Source organism: Pan troglodytes, chromosome 12 (assembly GCF_028858775.2).
Source record: "Pan troglodytes isolate AG18354 chromosome 12, NHGRI_mPanTro3-v2.0_pri, whole genome shotgun sequence".
In the NCBI taxonomy this organism is placed as follows: domain Eukaryota; kingdom Metazoa; phylum Chordata; class Mammalia; order Primates; family Hominidae; genus Pan; species Pan troglodytes.
Window position 1 is genome coordinate 75,615,155 of NC_072410.2, and position 19,172 is coordinate 75,634,326.

Consider the following 19,172-nt stretch of genomic DNA (forward strand, 5'->3'; position numbering starts at 1 on the left):
TTCTTCCCTGCAGCTGAAGGTGGCCCATCAGCAATGCCCGAGGGGATCTCTGTTCAGACGTGAGTCCTGCCTTGGCCTCTCCCAGCAATGCCCAGAGGCAGCAGGGGCTTCAGGGGTCGCCCTGGACAGGTCAGAGGCCAGGATCAGCCCTGCCTGGACCCCTCTTGCCTCCTCCTACCCCCTCCAGGCTTTAGCCCAGCCTTAGCAACACTCTCACCAGCTCAAATCCACATTTTCCCAGAGGGTGCTCCCTCCCATCCTTCCTTCCCCACATCCCTCCCCAGCTGGGCCCAGGTCTTGGCTTCGATGACTTCTCTGGCCTCCCTCATCCTGCAACAGCCCCTCCTGTCCAGGGCCTGGCTCAAGGCTGGTGTGGGAGCTACATGCCCAATGAATATACATGCTGCTTCAGACAAGCCTGCTTCCCCTCCGAGGGTTTCTTTATTCAACCTGCAAAGTCACTGTCAGCAACTTGGCCTGGCCCTCTGCTGCTTCCAACAAGGAAATGCTTAAAAGTCAGGAAATGCATTGGGTGCCTTTCCTAGTACCAAAAATTGACTACAACTACTTTGGGCACCCTGAGATAAACCAACAGCATTTGCTTTTTCTTTACTTTTCTAACAGAATTCCAGAAAAAAAATAGATCTCTATTTTATATATATAGATAAAAAACTAAATTTATATACACACATACATAGAGATCCTTCAACCAAGAAGAGGCAAAGGATCCAGGGTCCTCTGTGGTGCCCCTTGGCCTGGCGCAGGAAAGCCAGGAGGCACCAGCTGTCTTGGGAATCATCTCGGGACATGCAGTGCTGAGCTAGTGTGCCATGGATGGGGGGGTCTCCAACAGCCCACTCCTTCCGAGGAAGGTGGAGCTATGATGAACCAGGGCAGCCCTCACCCGAGCTTTCCACACATCCTGAAATGCAAGCTGTACCTGATGGAGCTTTGAAACTAAAACCCAAAGTGCAGATACAAAAGGATTCCCTGATAGGCCTGGGGGACTGACTCCTTGGGGAAGAGTTCCAAGAGCATCATGCAGCAGGGGCCGGGGAAGCCAGTAGGGAGGACATACACCCACAGCCCCCAGGCCCGGAAGACAGGTGTCATGGACACACCGGCCTGCTCAGCCACAGGAGAGGGGCTGGGCTCTGTCCCCTCCTCAGGTCTCTCTCAGGCAGGGGAAGCCAAAAGGCCAGGGTGAGGCTCGAATCAAGGCAAAAAAAGGGCTGTGGGTGGTGAGATGTACTGGGGACAGTCCTAGAAACTGCCTACCTCCATGTTGGTGGCCCTCAAGGGACCTGCATTGTAGCCTAAGACCTGCAGAAGTAATGTGTTGACTCAGGGTATTAGAAAGGACTGGATCTAGCAACCACAGGATCTAAAGCCTACGGAGGCTGCTTGGGCTGGAGCATATTTCCAGGGAGATGGGGTGGGTGGAAATGGAAGTGTTAGGGCGGGTGCTCAGTACCCCTGGTCAGACCCCAGAGGCCCCAAAGGCACTTGGTAGCAGGGGGAAAGAGCAAGGTGGGGCCCAGCTGGTCTCAGGGGGCAAGGAGGGGCAATGCAGGAATCATCTACTAACTCCAAGTCTGAGAAGGGAACCCAGAAATCTCATAGTCTTCCCACTTGCCCGCAGTTTCTTCACATTGTGACTGCCCTGGGCAAGACCTGAGAGAGATCCAGAAGTCTGTACTGTGCTGAGAGTGGGGAGTGAGACCCCCCCAGACCCCAAGCCAGAGGCATGGGTGAGGGTGAAGGACAGCTGTGAGGCTCCCTGCTGCCCAGCTCTTGGGGAGCAAGTCTGGTCACCACAAAACTCTCCAAAGGCACTTAGGGTTCAAGTCAGACTGTTTCCCAAGGCACCAACAAAGAAATCCAGGAAGGCCCTCTTGGCCCAGCCAAGATAACGAGGGCTGCAGCTGCAGAGGCGTTCACTAAACACGTATTTCCCTGAGGCCCCGCACCTGATGCCACTGTTGCCCCACCCTGACCCACGTTCCCTGCTGCCTCTCCCTCTGGCCAGCCCCTCCCTCCCTGCGGCTGCAGCGTCGTCAGAGCTCTCTGGGGATGATGGAGAAGGGCAGCACAGGGCTGCTGGCCTCCAGCTCAAGGGCGGTGAGGAAACAGTCAACGGCAGCCTCGTTCTGGCCCTGGGCCTGCAGCACCTCGCCCAGGCCCTGCCACGCCTCGTGGCACGTACTCTGCCTCTCCACGGCATCACGAAGCACCTTCTGGGCCAAGCTCTTGTGGCCCAGCCGACTCAGCATCAGACCCTGTGGACGAAGCACAGGGCAGGGTGAGTAGGGGTGTCCCATGGCACAGGCATCTTGGCAACTGGGCCAAGCACAGGTGCACGGGTGGCAGCAGCCATCAGCTCGAGAGGATTCCCGCGTCTCTGGCTTGGGCGCTGTTAAGTGACTGTGCCTTTCCCCATACAAATCCTACCTGGCCCTGCCCAAGCCCTGCTTTAACCCCAGCCTCCTGGGAAACCCACTGCAGGAGCTCTGTTCCTGCCGGTCCCGAGGAACTGGCTTTCAAGTCAACAGACCTGGCTGTGTCACACCGTTTGGGGGATCCTAGGCAAATCCCAGCTCTCTGGCCCTCAGTTTCCTCATCTGTAAATGGGAAAATCACAGCATCTCTCTCGAGAGCGCGGTGAGGTTGAAAGGAGTCAGGAGGTGTAAAGCTCTGAGAAGTGTCTGGCAGGAGTGTGTTCTCACTCAGTGGGGCCATGCGTCTCAGTCCTTCCTGCTGCCCAGAGATGCCCTTCACTCCAGGGACGCAGACAGACGGAGGAGGACGCATTACAGGCCTTCACCACTGCCACCAGGGAGGAAAAGCTCAAACGTGTGCGTGTGCGGTGGCTCCTCAGGAGAGGGTCATGGGAGGAGGGTCAGATGGCGGGGGATGGGGTGCTGGGTGAATGGGCTGGATTGGCTGAAAGATGAAAGGCCTGGGGGGGTCTGGGTCACGCACAGGGAAGCTTGGCCCTGCTGTTTGGCTCAAACAACCCTGTTACCGAAGAGATAGAGGAACTAACAGGAATAGTCATAAGAAGAGGCTGGGAAGTGAAACTGGCACCTTGTCCCCTCTACATCCTCTTCTACCCACACTGGGAAGTGGGTAGGGTGGACAGGGTAGTGAGTGGAGGGAGAGGGGCAGGGCCCCCTTTCAGCCTCAGGTCCCACAAAGGTTGCTTCATGCCGTCCCACTGATCCCTGTTTCAGCCCTGAGGGTGGCATGAGATGACAGCACGGGGGGCCCTTCTCTTGTTCCAAGACGGGAGGTAAAGCCCACCACTGACTTCCTGGACAGGCGGGGGCCGCAGTGGGGGTGGGGAGCTGCCTTCTATGTGCCTGGAGCCCCCTCTCCGGTGCCCGCCCACTGACGGCCATGTACATTTTTAGCTGGAACATTTTCCTCCTCAGCGAGCTCCCCAGAGTTAGGCCCTCTGTTGCTATGGAGACGCGCTGGGGAAGATGCGCATGCCTGGTTTCATCAAGTCCTCGGAGAGCTTGGAACACAACCAGTTCGGTGGGAGTGAAAGATGGCGCTCAGGAAGCCCTAGGAAAAGCCTCTCCCTCTCCAGAGGCGCTGGCTGGAGATCTTGCGGCCAGGGGGCGGGGGAGGAAGAGGCTGTCCTCACAGCGCCTCTGTCAGCCCTGGGCAAAGCCGTAGCAAGGAACCACACACACGGATGAGGCGTGCAGAGGCCAGGGGAGGACAGGGTGGCTGCAGGCGGGGTGGAGCCTCAGGCAGGGTCTTACGCTCTCACCAGATGGGAGCGGTGCTGACTCAGGGCTGCCTGGGACCAAGGGTAGCGGCCAGGCTGGCCAGCAGGGCACCAGGCCTAGCTGTTCCGCCCACACCAGACCCAAGGGCCAGACCCCAGCAGCTCACAATGGAACACGGCCCACAGGGAGGAGGGAATGAGGCCAGGCGACGGGCCGCCAGACACAAAAGTAAGCACCAAAAATGGAGGGTTTGAGCCCTGTGAGTTCTGCCCAGGAGGGAGCAACACAGGACAGAAGGGAAAGGCCGGCAAGGCCTCCCAGAGAGGGGCAGGGCCGGAGTGGCTTCCACACGTTAAGTTTTCTATATTGAGCTTCCACATGGGATTTTGTTTGAAAAAAGGGCTCAACTGCTAAAAACAAGTTTGAAAACCCCTGGTATCAAGAAGTATGTGGGTGTTTGGGAAGGGGCCAGATGTGTCTGCAGGCTGGTGTGTGTGTGTGTGTGTGTATATTCTCAGTTTCGGAGGTTTGCAGTAACTTCCTGTGTGTGTCTGTAGGGAGGAAAAAGCTCAGGGCTTGGTGGCCGGAAGCCCTGGCCAGGTTGGAATCCCAGCTCTGCCACTGACAAGTGCCGTGACCATGGGCAAATGGCCAACTTTCTCTGAGCTGTGGTTTCCTCATCTGTAAACCAAAGCAATGAAACAGTCCTTCCTCGAGGGGCTCTTGTGAGGATTCTGCAATGATCAACTTGAAAAATCACCGCGGGGGCAGACAGCAAACAGCAGCGCCTTCAAGATGAGCAGAGGGTCCTTTCAGGTGGGGAGCGGGTGGAGTGGCTGATCTCTCTAGAAGCTGGGAGAGGGCATGGCTCTCTGTGGGGGAGGACTGTAGGCTAGGGTGGGTTGGCTCATGTCCCCCCACCCTGAGATGTTGACCTTAGAACCTGAAAGGAGACACCGGGCTGGGGTCAGGCTGGGGCCCAGAGGCCCAGGGCCTGTAACAGGATCTTCTGCCACCTGCCCCTGACACCAGCCGAGTTCATGTTTGGTAGCAACTCAGCGCTGTTTGCTGCCTGACAACTGGGCAAGACACAGCCCCAGGAAGATGCGAGGTCTCACCTACTCTGCCCTGAGCCCAGCGCTGCACCTAGGACCTGCAGACAATCCTCCTGGCACCCCGACCCTCCCAGAGAACAGGCCTCCTGGGAGATGGTGGGAACAAGAACTGACATCTCAATTTCATCCAAATGTCCCAAGTGAATCCCCCATCCCTCATCCTGGTGAGGGTGTGCCCCACGCTGAGAGAGGAGACCAGATCTGCTGAGAGGCTTCCAGTTTTCGACCGTCCCTTGGGAGATGCCATGGCTGTGCTGCCAGCCCACAGGGATTCGAAAGTGATATCCAAGTTGTTTATGGTGATCAGACATCGTACCTCCAAGGGGGCGCTTTGGGCTGGTTATAGCCACAGACATGGTTCCAGGGAGGTGCAGGGCTCTGGGGGAAGTCCCCAGAAATTCCCACCTCAGGACCCTCCTTCTCTCCCTTCCTGGATCTCAGGGAGTGGGGGGGATGTGTGGCCACATCTCAAGTGCTCGAGACTCTGCTCTCCCAGGAAGCCTTACCCTGAGGGCGGAGCTCCTCCTGACCACACAACCGCCTCAAGGTCACGCTTAGTTACTGTGGGGCTCATGGATGTGATCCCTGTCCTGCCCCTCCCCAGGCTGAGAGGGACAGCGCCCCAGCCTCCTGCCTGCTTTGTTATTCCCCAAAGGACAGCAGCTCAACAAGGCTCAGAGCTCAGGATGTAGCCCAAATGCAGAGCCAGGGAACCCATAGGCACCCACGCACTTACAGATGTGGACCTCCGATCAGGGATGCTGCCCACGTGGAGCCTGGCAAGCCCTGCCTCTTACGGCCACGCAGGTGCAGAACCTAAGGGGCCCTAAGGTCTTGCTGGGGTCTGGGCTCACACTCAGTGGGGAGCCTCCCTGTGGGACCCAGGTCATCTGCAGAGGCACAGCGTGTGGCCAGGGGCTGTGGCCTGGGAGGGGATGAGGGGAAAAGGGCCTTGCCTTTTCAGAATTCCACTGCACACCATCCCAGCCCATAAGTTCAGTGCCTGATGATGCCCTCCAAGGGCAGAGCAGCACAAAGGTCTAGGGGTGTGCATGCTTCTTCTTCGAGGGGGGCCTGCCCTGGGAAGCAGCCTTGGCGCTAGGCCAGCTGTGGGCCAGGCTGAGCCCTCCCTCCCCACCCCTGCCCTCAAGTATTTATAGAAGTTAGTTATTTTGGGAATTTTCTTTCTGAGCTCAAGGCACATTCCTGGGATTCTGTAACAGCTTTTCCAGCTGGGAAGCCAGGAATCAGCTGGAAGCTGCGGGAGCCTTCTGGTCCCTGGAGCCTGCCTTTGGGGACACCAGGGCTGCTGGGAGGAGCCTGCTCTACAGAAAGGGCCCTCCCTAACGCCACCCTGGAACATAGACACACCCTTCCAGGGAGGCCGGCATTCCAGCCCAGCTCCAGGCTCTCTGGCATTCCGGATTCTCTCAGGTGTGTCAGCCTCAACCTGTCCAACCAGACCTGGAATGGGAGGGAGGGAGGCGCCTCTCCAGGCTGAAAACCTCCCACTCCCATCACCACAGGCCTCCTGGAGCCAGGGCAGCTCCAAAGCCACAGGGTCCCACTTCCCTGATATGGGGAGGGGAGCAAACCCTTCCAGCCCCACCCAGTGCTGGGGTGGGATGTGTTCACCCCAGAGCCCCCTGGGCCTCAAAAGAAGAGGCTCCTGCTGAGAAGAGCCCAGACTCACAAGGAGCCCAACCTAGGTGGGGGTCTCCTGGGGTAGTGAGTGCCTGTCCCTTTCTCTTCTGGGGTCCTTTACAAGTGAGATGTAGAAGAACACCAGTAGGCCTCTTCAGCTGGGGCTAAGGGTTGTCTGTTTTCAGAGGGGCAGGGACCAGCGGCCAGGGGCCAGATGGGTCACATCCTGGAGGACTCTGCAGCCTGAGGAGCCACCAAGAAATTGACTTCCTTGCCAGCCGTCTCCTCTGGCCAGTGGCTGGGCCTTTTCTCCTCCCCTTCCTGGGCTGGTATCAGGTTCTAGGTCTGTAGGGGCCTCTACCCATCCTGGAGCAGTGCCTGGCCCAGCCCTCCAGGTCAGTCAAGGGGCTGTGGCTAGGCCTCTGGATCCCGGGTTCTAGAAGTGAGTCCCCGTGATGGGGAGTGAGAAGGGGGCTCAGTCACAGAAGCTCCCCTCTCTGGGCAGGAGGTGCAGCCAAAGGCACAGTGAAGGCCAGTTTGGGGAGGGGGCTGCTGGACAGGGAGAAAGGGCTGCGTTACCTTCTCTCTCCATGTAGGGTGAGTCTTTCTTTTCTTTTCTTTTTTTTGAAAAAATTGATTCTGGAGCTTAATTAAGCCAGCAGTGCTCAAGTATCATTCTGATCTGAATCTATGACAGGCTTCCTCATCAGGGTTGGTGATGGACTTCAGGAGCCTACATCAGCTTAAGGTTTTCCCAGAGTCCTGAGCCAGGGCTCAGGGTGTGTGTGTGGGGCTGTGCCAGCCCAGGGATAAGGTGGGTATGGAGGGGCCTCTGATCCCCACTGAGCAGGTGCTGGGGGACACACCCTCATACCCCCCAACACCATGGGCCTGCAGAACCCTCTACTTTCATCTCCTCTACTTTCCCATCAGGGAAGGTGACCTCAGGCAGCACTGGCGAGGGGTGAACAGAAAGCTCACAATAAAAATCATCTCATCAGAGGTCACAGAGCCAAGACGCTCCTATTGAACTTTCCTGCCAAGCAGAAGCAAGATTCCATGTCCGCTCATGGCCTAGACCCCTCTAAGCCACCTGCCACAGCTCCGGAAACGAACACAGAGAAAGAAGCCTAGAGCTGGTGGTGCGTCCTGGACCCTGAGACATGGGGCATAAGCAGCAGAGGCCACTGGCCCCAGGAACCCGGGACCCTGCTGTTTGTGCACTGAGCCCCACCCAGTGTCAGGGCACCTCCAAAATGCCAGGCACTGAGTGTCATTCCTCAGCTGCTCGGGACATCCTTCCTCCTTCAAGTCAGAAAACAGATGCTGAACCGGCATGGCGGTAGGTCAGGGCCTCCCCGGAGCCTGCCACCACAGAGCCTCTGCCCCAACAGGCGCAGATTACCCAAGGTATCTCCCTCGTCCCTCAGCTCATTCTCCCCCGCAAGGCAGGCTGCCCTCCCCGTAGCTAAGGTCAGGCCGGGCCTTGCACTGTGTGCACTCTTGTCCTGTCCACAAGGCAGCTAGGGTCTGTGGCCTTGGCCAGCTTCCCCTGTGGACTCAGTGAGGACGGAGTGGCTTTACCGCAATGAGTCTTTGGGGCTTGGCACCAGGTTTCCACTCCCCCCCGAGAACCAAGAGCATCTGAACATGGCCCGGCAGCTATGCTTCACAGTGAAAAACATAAAAATAATCCCAATGACTGGGCCACTAACTTATGCAATTATTTAACCTAATTCTAACAACAGCCCTAGGTGCTTGGTATAGCAAGCCTCATTTTACAGATGAGAACACTGAAGTTCTGAGAGGTTACAGAACCTGGTCAGTGAGTGAAGGCAAAGTGGGACTCAGGTCCAGGTCAGATGAACTTGAAGGCCCTGCTCCAACCTGCAGGTGCCTCCTCCCGAGCCAGCTCTGATACTCATTTTAAAAACCATCCCAGCCAACCAACCGTAGGAGAACCTCGAAGGCATCTTGGAGGTCCCTGTCTCTGCCAGGCACTCCCTCCCTGTCTTCTCAGCACCCTGCTGGCATCACAAGGAAATCTGGGCCAAAGACCCTCATCCCACACTAAGAATGGTCCAACAGAAACCAGCCTGGTCCCAGGTGGGGCTCAGGCTCAGGCCACATGCCATCAAGTCATCTATGTGAATATAGTGATAAAAATGCCCAACGTTGACTTATCTTTTCACAGCTTTCAGTTCACCTGAGCCCTAAAACTGCTCCTTGAAGTCACAAGAGAGTCTAAATTATCATCCCAATTTGACAGCAGAAAAAACTGAGCCAGTGCTATGGATTGAATGTGTCCCCCAAAATTCATGTGTTAGCAACTTAAGCCTCAATCAGCAGAATTGAAGTGTGAGACCTTTAAGAGGCTTTGCCCTCCTGAATGGATTGATGCTGTTATCTTGGGAGGGGGTTCCTGGTAAAAGGATGAGTTCGGCTTCCCCTTCTCTCACACTCTCTTGCCCCTCCACCTTCCGCCATGGGATGAGGCAGCAAGAAGGCCCTCGCCAGATGTGCCCCTCGATCTTTGACTTCTCAGCCTCCAGAACTGTGAGCCAAATAAAAAGTTTCTGCTTATTGTAAATTGCTATAAAAAATATATTTTTTAAAAAGGCCACACGTGGTGGCTCATGCCTGTAATCCCAGCACTTTTGGAGGCTGAGGCGGAAGGATTCCTTGAGCCCAGGAGTTCAAGACTAACCCGGGCAACATAGTGAGACCTTGTCTCTACAAAAAATAAAAACAAAACAAAATAATAATAAATTACCCAGCCTCAGATATTCTGTTACAGCAACACAAAATGGACTGAGACACCCAGTGAGGAAAGTAACCCTCAAGCGCCCCCATAACGCAGGGCTGCTTGTCTTATGTTTGTCACCTCTCATATCTGGTCCAACCCTCCATGACGGGGGAGAGGGCCAGCCAGCAGGCGGAGGGGGTGATGGGTGAAGCTCTGTGTGGCCAGAGTTCATCCTTTTGGCCTTAGAGACCAGAGCCTTCTTGTTAGAGTCCCAGAGCACCTAAAAAGGCCCAGCCCAGAGCCTCAGGGCTTGGATGGGCAGAGCTCTGGCCCTCAGTGACTCAGGTCCCGCCTTGGGAGGTACCAGGGGTGGTGGTAGGGAGCTTCTGGGGACTTAAGATGTGCCCCCTCATGCCACAGCCTGGGGTGAGGGATGAGAGGCTCTGAGGCCATACCCACGCTCTTGATCCTGCAAACCCACTTAAAGAATGAGGCGGCCTGCTCCACACTGGCAGCAAGAGGGAACCAATAAAGGGAAATCATTCATCGTCACTCTATCATCAAGAGGAATGCAGATAACAACACTGTCTTCCTGTCTTTCCAGGGGCATTTGGAGAGAGAAGAAGCTGGGTCACATGCCAGGAATGCTTCAGTAACTGCATCCCAGGAATTACCAAATTAGCCAAAGCTCATGCAGAGCCATCTCCCCACTACTGCTGGGGTGCCTGACAGGGAGAGGTTCTGGAGAGCCTGGAGCTCCCTCACCAAGAAGAAAGCATGAGGAGGGGAGGGACCAGGAAACTCCTCCTCTCCAGAGTCTGCCCCTGGGAGAAGAGGGCAGAGTGCCACCCAGACACCTCGCTTGTCCACTCATGCTTGAGGGTGTCAAGTTGTCTCTTGCAGTGCAGACAAGCTGCACCAAAGTGTCCACACTCTCCTTAGCCAAGCTGAGGGCAGGGAGAGTGGGTGGCTCTGTGGCCAGGGCTAGGACCTTCTTCAGGGGCTGCTGAAGGATAGCAGAACATGCCACCCCAAAATATGTCACTTGGGCATAAGGATTGTTTTGAGCTGAAGGCAACTGAGAAGAAGCAGAGAAAAGAAAAGCTCTCTGCCCTCCCCCTATTTGCCTAAAAGCAGGATATAAATTTATAAGGATGTCCCTCCTCCCCTCTCAACCAGGAAGGACAAAGGTTGATCACAGAAGACAACGTTAGAACCTTATCAGCCTGGAGATGGCACAAAGGAATCTACATAACAAGCGCTGCTAACTGGCCTTTGTCTACCATTAGTTTCCCATTGATTTGTCTTCCCACAATTTGCCATCCCCAGAGACTCCAAGTCCTTTTTCTTTGTCTCATTGCTTCTTTTAAATTGTATGCTCTTGGTTGAAAATGCTATGTAAGCCACAGTTGTAAGCTACCTCTTTTTTTTCCTTTTTGAGACGGAGTCTCGCTCTGTCGCCCAGGCTGGAGTGCAGTGGCGCGATCTTGGCTCATTGCAAGCTCCGCCTCCCAGGTTCACGCCATTCTCCTGCCTCAGCTTCCCGAGTAGCTGGGACTACAGGCGCCCACCACCACGCCCGGCTAATTTTTTGTATTTTTAGTAGAGATGGGGTTTCACCGTGTTAGCCAGGATGGTCTCGATCTCCTGACCTCGTGATCCGCCCGCCTCGGCCTCCCAACGTGCTGGGATTACAGGTGTGAGCCACTGAGCTGGGCCTCTAAGCTACTTCTTTAAGCTTTTCTCATTTTCCCTGAGTATCTCCCATGAATACATTTTATACATGTTAATAAAGTTCTGTTTGTTTTTCCTTGTTAATCTGTCTCCTGTTACCAAGGTCCCAGCTAAGAACTCAGAAAGGTAGAGGGAAAATTGTTTTTTCCTTCCTTACACTGGGAAACCAAGTCAAGCCAGTCATTCCCTGAGGTGCTCTAATCTCAGCTTCATGACCAACCAATGACCCTCCCACCATGAAGGTCAGGTGACTTCAAAGGAACGCCCTTCCTGGGAGGGCTCTCAATGACCCAACCATTCCACCAGTCACTGTTGGGACTCCCTGGTTTCCTCAGGTACCTCTTCTGCCCTTGGAAGTGCCTGGTGCAGAGGGGATCCAGGGAGGTGGCAGGGCAGACATAAGCTCCAAGAGGAGTGCAGGCTGCCGGGGGTCCCTTCCTGGGCAAGCCTTGAAGCCCTCTCTGAAGAGCAGTGTCAACCAGCGACTCCTGCGCATTCTGGGAGGGCCTCTGCCTTCCTTCTCACGTTTCCCCATTGGCAGGCAGGCAAAGTTCAGCCTTCCCCTTCTTGGCTAGAATTTTCTGCCAGTGAATTCAGTTCTGAATACCCCAGCCGAGTGGGATTTCCAGCTACTGGAGAGAAGTCTGGGACCACACTGGCAGACTGTCAGGACCTGCTCCTGTGATTTCATTTCCACTGCAGAGAGCACACTTCTTTTTCTTTCTACACTTGCCAGTTTCCCGGAGGCCCCTGGCCATCCTTGAGCCTGGCACAGACGGCAGCCAGCAGGACCAGAGCCTGATGGACAAACCTGGGACAAATTCCGCTGGTTCTCCTGCCCAGCAGAGAACTGCCAAGGTGGCATCTCCTTCCTGCCTGGTCTGGATAGAAAACCCTAAGCTGAACCCAGAGCAGGGCTAGAACCACAGAAACATCCCTTATTGCATCTAGGGCACCGACAGGGGGACAGGGAGAGTAGAGAATCTGCTCTTGGCCAAAGCTTATATTCTTAGAAACATGGGGTCCCCAGCCCCTAAGAGCAAAGTCTTCAACTCCCAGTGGGCTTTCTTCAGCCTCTTGGCACTTGCCAATCCCACTCCAAGGACTACAGGGCCAAACCCAGCACCCACACAGCACACTAAGAATATCTCCACCGACCACTTTCCAGACCTCAGGGAGTGGGACTCACCCACGACCTCAGAGGGCTCGCTCCAGCCCAGGCTTGTGGGTGGCTGTGCCCTCAGGGGAGGGAAGGCTCTCCTTCCCCTTGTACTGATCAGAGGCCAACGTCCTCATAAAGTCACAGTGGCATGGTAAGGCCAGAGTGTCCTCCCTGGGAGCCTGCCCTGACTCCACAGCAGGGATACCTTCCACATTCCTCTCTTGGTAATTATCTAAGGCTGTACCAACCTCCAGAGTTCACAAAGGCTCAGATGACTGATGGACATCTTTCCTCTACTATTTTTACAATGAATCCCTTACATAAATGTGAAACTGACCTAGAATGACAGCTAGTCGTTCCTATCATGTTGTTTCACGTTGAAAAAGATTCCAAGATCACATCTTTGCTCAGTGGGAAAAAGGTGCTGTGATTGCTTAGCAATGTCTGACACTGGTGAGGGACTGAAGGGGGGTGAGATACTCCATGCTGTGCTTTGCCATCTCTGGGATTGCACTGCAGATATTTACACTTTCACATGCATCACCTCATTTGATTAGAACAACACTATGGCCCAGGAACGAGGATTATTATGTACAAAAGGGGACACCAGGAGCATGCAAGTTAAATGTGTCTTTTCCTAAGTCCCCCAAGTGGATCAGGGCCAGAGCCAGGATTAGATCCCAGATGTCCTGAGCCTCAGGCCAGCACAGGGAAGACACTTAGATCTGGGAACACTTGAGATCGACTCACTAAAGTGTTCAAATGTCTTTAGAAAATGAGTGCTTAGCAAATCTTCCCCAGGCTGAACATTTGCTATTCTTTATGCATATGTGTGGGATGCTGGCAGGAACAGAGCCTGTAGACGGGATGGGCTGCCCACGCAGAAGCCGACTGCCCCTCTGGTTGCTTGTAACTTTAAAAGAGGGCAGGCCTGGCTCTGACTTGCTCTAATTTCATCAAATCAGCAAGGCACCCCAGGAAGGAAAAAGGGACCATTTCAGAAACATCTGCAGGGAGCCACTCTGGACAGCTATTCAGTTACCATGGAAACCTACCCTTGGAAACTGCTTCAATTTCAGGAAAATAGCTACAAACAATAATAAGCATAAATGAAAAATGGTACACTGTTACTTCAAAATTGTACTTGTTATTGGATTCTGTTGGGTTTTCAGGGCTGAGCCTGCAGGCTTATATCCGTGAACACAGTGGAAGGCAGACATCTCTGCCTGGCTGCAGGCCCAATGATATAGCCCACACCCTCCCTCCCACTGCCCTAATCAAGTTTCTGGATGTGACCTCTGGCGAGGCATTTATCAGAGAAGCTAATGTCTAAATTGAGGGAGGAAGGAGGAAGCCTCTTGCAGAAAGCAAACATTTGCTGAGCTGACTGGAAGGCAATGCAGCCATGTGGGAAGGAACATGGACAAGGGTGTATGGTGGCTGCACGGGCTTTCTTCATTTGAGGCTGAACATTCACACAGACCTAAGTTAGAAATCTATAGAAATCAGGCAGTGGGAGTAAAAGCTGAGCTGGGAATTTCTGTTGTATTTCCTTTTCAAGGACTGTCAGGTTGGAAAGGACCTGATGAAGATGACCTGGTCTGGCTCCTCCCCATGACGTTGCATTCTCTCGGCAACACTCTCACCAGATGATTACTGAGTATGTGCCTAGACTATGCTAAGAGTTATAACGTTTTCCCTGACATGGCTGAAATCTAACTCCCTGTAGCTTCTCCTCACGGACAAATCAGCCCCCTTTTGGCAATGCCAACTCTTCAGCCATCTGGAGCCATTCTCCTGATGCCTCTGTGCTCTCTACGTGCCAGAAGACGTCAGGGATACCCTAATGGCTGTTCTCCTTAACACTCTCTCACAGGGGGACATCCAAGGTGGAACCCAGACCCTAAGAGGGAAAGATTGTTGCTAACTGTGGGCTCCTAGATTATCCTTCAAAAATCACTTGTGCAGATGCAGGCTTGCAAGCTTCCAGATCACTATATTTATCCGGATACATGTTCTCTGGAAGCAGCAAAGGAAAGCAGGAAAAAATGATCATCTATAGGGTCTAGTATATCACCTGTCAGAGCTGGTGCTCAATAAATGTTGCCTGGACCAGAGGATACCCACCGGACAGATAATTAAAACTAAGGTTCAGAGAAGGTGGCTGATTTACCCATGATCACCAGGTAGAGGTAAGGCCAGGACAAGAGTATCAGCATCCTGCTCCCCAGCCTCTGAGCTTCCCACAGGGAGGCCACTGTGCCCTGGACACCCAAGTCCTGAGCCCATGAATGAGGACCAGGGGCTACTGGATCCTCTTAGCACCCCAGGGACCATTCTCAGTGTGTGCTTGAGTCAGGTCTGACATGACAGCCCACCCCAGAAAACCCCCTGAATCCCACCAAAGAGATGTGGGACTCCTTGGAAATGGAGGAGACAGGGAGGGTCTGGGGACTCCCAGAAAGAAAAGCATTTTGGTAACCACCTAGAGTCTGGATTAGCCTTCAGGGCAAGGGTCTGATGGTTAACAATGAGAGCCTTTTGGGGCTAGATCCCTTTGCGGAAACCTACAGCAAAAGGAAGTCACAAAGAGTATCAACCAAACCTTCTAGATTTTGTCATCAACACAGACCCTGATTGAAGGGAAATGGCCTGTGTCTACAAGAGAAGGCTAAGTATCCCAAGAACTGTCTCTTCCAACAGAGCAGGAGGGAAGCCCCCTCCCCTAGACACCAGGGAACAGCAGTAGCAAGGCACAGGCAGGCAGTGGAGTATGGGGACAAGGAGGGACAAAGCGGGATAAGGGCCCTGAGGCTGTGGGAGGAGGTGGTGGGAGCGCGGGGGGCTCTGACTCACCAGGCTATGCATGATGCGCACGCCATCTGGGTTCACCGTGAGCGCCTCCTTGTACAGCTGCTTGGCCTCCTCCAGGTTGCCCTTCACCTCAGCCAGCCGGCCCCGCATATAGAGTACTGAGTGAGAAGTGGGGAAGAGGCCCGCCGCCTCCTGGATGCAGAAACCTGCTTCCTTGAGGTGCTGCTGCTCCATGAACAGCTCAGCTGCAAAAGCAGAAGGGCAGTGGGAGGTGTGAGTGGTGGGGAGTCAGAGGCATCCTGACCCCCTCCCTGCATCCTCAGAGCCAGGGAACTAGTCTTAGGTGACAAACTCTATCCCACCAAATCACAGCATGGGACACACTGACTATAGGATGTAGTGGGAACACTAGGTAACGGTTTCTGAGTGCTTCTTCTGTGTCAGGCACCTTGCTAAGTGCCAGTCAATGGCACCAAGATCGTCCCAGTTAATGCTCACAAAAACCCTGTAGAATAAGCATTTTTTGTTTGTTTGTTTTTGTTTTTTTTGAGACAGGGTCTCCTTTGTTACCCAGGCTGGAGTGCACTGGTATGACCATGGCTCACTGCAGCCTTTTTTTAAAAACAAATTAATTAATTTATTTAGAAACAGAGTTTCCGTCTGTTGTCCAGGCTGCAGTGCAGTGGCGCGATCTCAGCTCACTGTAACCTCTGCCCCCTGGGTTCAAGTGATTTTCCTGTCTCAGCCTCCTGAGTAGCTGGGGTTACAGGCACGCACCACCACGCCTGGCTAATTGTTGTATTTTTGGTAGAGGGGCTCAGGCTGGTCTCGAACTCCTGGCCTCAAGTGATCTGCCCACCTTAGCCTCCCAAAATGCTAGGATTACAAGCGTGAGCCACCGTGCCTGGCCTCACTGCAGCCTTGACCTCTTGGGCTCAAGCAATCCTCCTACCTCAGTCTCCAGAGTAGCTGGGACTACAGACATGTGCCAACATGCCCAGCTAATTTTTGTATTTTTTTGTAGAGATGGGGTTTCGCCATGTTGCCCAGGCTGGTCTTGAACTCCTGGGCTCAAGAGATCCTCCCACTTCAGTCTCCCAAAATGCTGAGATTATAGGCATGAGCCACCGCACCTTGCACAAGTACTTTTATTACCCCACTTTAGAGGGGCAAAAACTGGGCACAGAGGGGTCAAGGCATGGGACTAAGGCCACAGTGGGAGTAAGTGGTGAAGACAGGGTTTGCACTGGGCTGTCTGACTTCAGAACCTCGCGTGGGGATGTGGCGTCCCCTGAGCTAAGAGCTTGCTCAGGTGACTCCAGCCTCTTTTTCAGTGTTCCTTCACTTTGTTCATTGCATGTCCAGGGAGAAGGGGATGGAAGCAGACCAGGGAGCTCTCTTTGGGCCCCTTGGTCTCCCAGGCAGGGGCTGACTGAAGGTAGGCGTGTGCTCAGAGCCAGGGAGAACCAAATGACCCTGCCAAGGATGGGGTGGGAGGATGAGGGAGAAGAAGCTCAGGGGCAAAGGAGGGCACAAACCAGGCAGTGTTGGTAACAGCTACAGAAACCACCCCTGCGCTGATGGAGAGCTGATGGGCCAAGCCCCAGGTTTGGGAAACATTTTCTCATTAATCCTGACAGCAAGTCTTGGAAGCAGGCAGGTGCTATCATAATCCATACTTAAAAAATGCAGGTGGCTGGGCTACAGGCTCACGCCTGTAGTCCCAGCACTTTGGGAGGCCAAGGCGGGTAGATCACGAGGTCAGGAGTTCAAGAGCAGCCTGGCCAGGATGGTGAAACCCCGTCTCTAGTAAAAATACAAAAAAATTAGCTGGGCATGGTGGTGGGTGCCTGTGGTCCCAGGTACTTGGGAGGCTGAGGCAGAGAGTTGATTGAATCTGGGAGGCGGAGGTTGTGGTGAGCTGCGATCGCGCCACTGTGCTCCAGCCTGGGCGACAGAGTGAGACTCCATCTCAAAAAAAAAAAAAAAAAAAAAAAGCAGGCTTAGGAGGTTAGGACCCCACTCCATTCCCTCACTGAGAAAGGGCAAAGCCAGGGCTGGACTCCCAAGCAGTTCTGTGGCCTCCCTCCAAAGCAGACACACACCCCTTTGGGCCAGCAGGCAGGGGAGGATCTGTCCTGCAACCAGAGGAGTAGGAAATGCCGCAGTTTCTCCAACCCAGGCCAGCCCACACAAACACACATTGCAGACCCACGCGGCACAGGCACACCCCACGGCAGGCACTTTAGGAGACGCGGCTCTTCGGCCTCACTGGGCACTCAGACTTTGTCCAAAGCAGCCCCCAGGCTTGGCTGCCCACTCCTGGGGCTGAGCCTATGCTGAAGGCACAGAAGGATCAAGACACAGATGGGGAACGCAGAAGGGCCAGCAGAGTCTGACTTGTGGTTTTGCCAAGAACCCTGCCTAGCAAAAGCTGACAGCTGAGGTTACCCTAGTTCAGATTATGTCTGGGGTGGGATAGAGAACAGGGATGCCCAAGGGAAGCTCCCAGAAAGAGGTGGAGAAACCAGGCCCAGACATTCCCTCTTCCTGTCCCAGTAGGCAGCAGGAGAGGCCTAACTAAAACCTTGACTGCAACACAGGCACTGGGGTACTTAGCACGAGCATTGCCTAAGGTTCATTGTGCAACCCGAGTAGCCTGCCACATCCTAAAATACAACGCTTTCTGAGTGAGAGGACTCTGGTTTTTCTCTAGTGGAGATGAGAACTTGGGAGGATCAGAGAATTAAACACAGAGAAGCCAGGCTTCCTGGATATGGGAGAGAAATGCGGGCTCTAGTCCCTGGGGACAGCCTGAAATGGAGGTTCCCAAGGCAGAGAGCAGAGGAAATGGGGTCTTTGAACCCAGGGGCAGATGGCTGGTAGGGGGAGGGGTCAGAGATTTGGCTCTCTCAGCCTCAGCTCTCCCTCTCCGCTTTGCTGTTGAGCTGCTGCTGGGGCATCTGAACAGGCTGCCCTCATAACTGAGTGCTTAACATACAACTATTGAGTACTGACTATGTGCCTGGTCTCCCCACAAGGAGGAGAAAGAGTGGGGCCAGGAGTGGGAGCAGCTGAGCCACTAAACCACTTCAGAGACCAGGACAGTGGAATGACAAGTGCCACATCTGAGTGTTATGGGCACTCAAGAGGGGCTAGGTCGATGCTGCTGGTGTGGTCAGGGAAGTCTTCCTGAGGGAGGAGGCATTGGAGCTGGAGCCTGAAGGCTGCAGAGGCCTTTGGACTAAGAAGACAAGGAAGATGGGCTGGGCTCCACTGTGGCAGAATCCCCAGGGTCACGAGAGAGGAGAAGCAGAAGGAAGTGTGTGGGTGTGACTTTTGCAGGGTGGCTGCTTCCTCCATCGCCAGAAGCTCAGTTTAGCTGAGGGCCCAGGAGTCAAGCTCCCCACTCCCCTGGTCTACTTGGCCCTGGCACAGCTCATTAAGCTGTTTACAACTTGCTGCGCTGTCTCCAGAGGCTGCCCCTTGTTCCTCCCTTGGGGACCCCTCATAGTGTATTCACATCAACAGATTTTAATTAGAGGGTACCCCACCCAATCCCAATCCCTCTTGCCTCGGGGCCCTGGTTCTTCCAGAGGCCAGGGCCTTGCTGGGCTGGCCATACACCAGAGAGCACATCCTGAAGAACCGTTAGGGCTGCTCCACTGATGGGCTCCATTCCCAGTTAGACAGGAAACCAGAAGACACAGACCAGAGCCCGAGCAGAGAAGCCTCCTGAAGGCTTCTGGCAGCCTGGCAGACAGTGCCCAGCAGGGCCAGCCTCCAGGGTAGGCCTCTGACCTGCACACAGGCCCAAAGGTCTGGGGTGACAATGCACCGCCCCTTGCTAGTCTCAGTGTCCCTGAGCAGATGCCTTCGGCTCCTGCTGGACGCTTTGCTAGCCATGGTCAGATAGCTGCAGTAGCCCTGGGGCGCCGCATCCACCCACGGCCCTGATCCTTCCCAGCCTGGCCGTGGCTGCCAGGACCCAGTGGTGCCCACACCCATCCCAGCATCCCCTGGCCAGGGCACCACATTTTCCTTGAATTTTCATCGTCGAGGTCATCATCCAGCACACGGGGCTGGATGGGGGGAGGGGTCAGAGATTTGGGCACACGGTGCCCCTGCTGCACCCTCAGCGTCAAGGGGCCCCTCCATTCCTTCACGCTGTCTTCCCCTTTCTGATTTTCCCTCTGCTCTCATCATCCTCCTGCCTA

At 54.6% G+C, this 19,172-nt stretch overlaps 1 protein-coding gene across 13 annotated transcripts in view; it reads right to left on the minus strand.

Annotated features, from left to right (window-relative positions):
• Positions 1-411: 411 nt before the first annotated feature.
• Positions 412-19,172, minus strand: part of TTC7A (tetratricopeptide repeat domain 7A) — a 158,737-nt gene continuing 139,976 nt past the window's right edge. For all 13 annotated transcript variants that reach the window (XM_016948483.4, XM_063789883.1, XM_009442429.5 and 10 more), the window contains 2 exons: positions 14,998-15,200; positions 412-2,279 (listed from right to left, as the gene is read on the minus strand). In XM_016948483.4, coding sequence (XP_016803972.1) covers positions 2,058-2,279; positions 14,998-15,200 — 425 coding nt within the window. In that variant the 3' untranslated portion in view covers positions 412-2,057. The remainder of the gene's footprint in view (positions 2,280-14,997; positions 15,201-19,172) is intronic.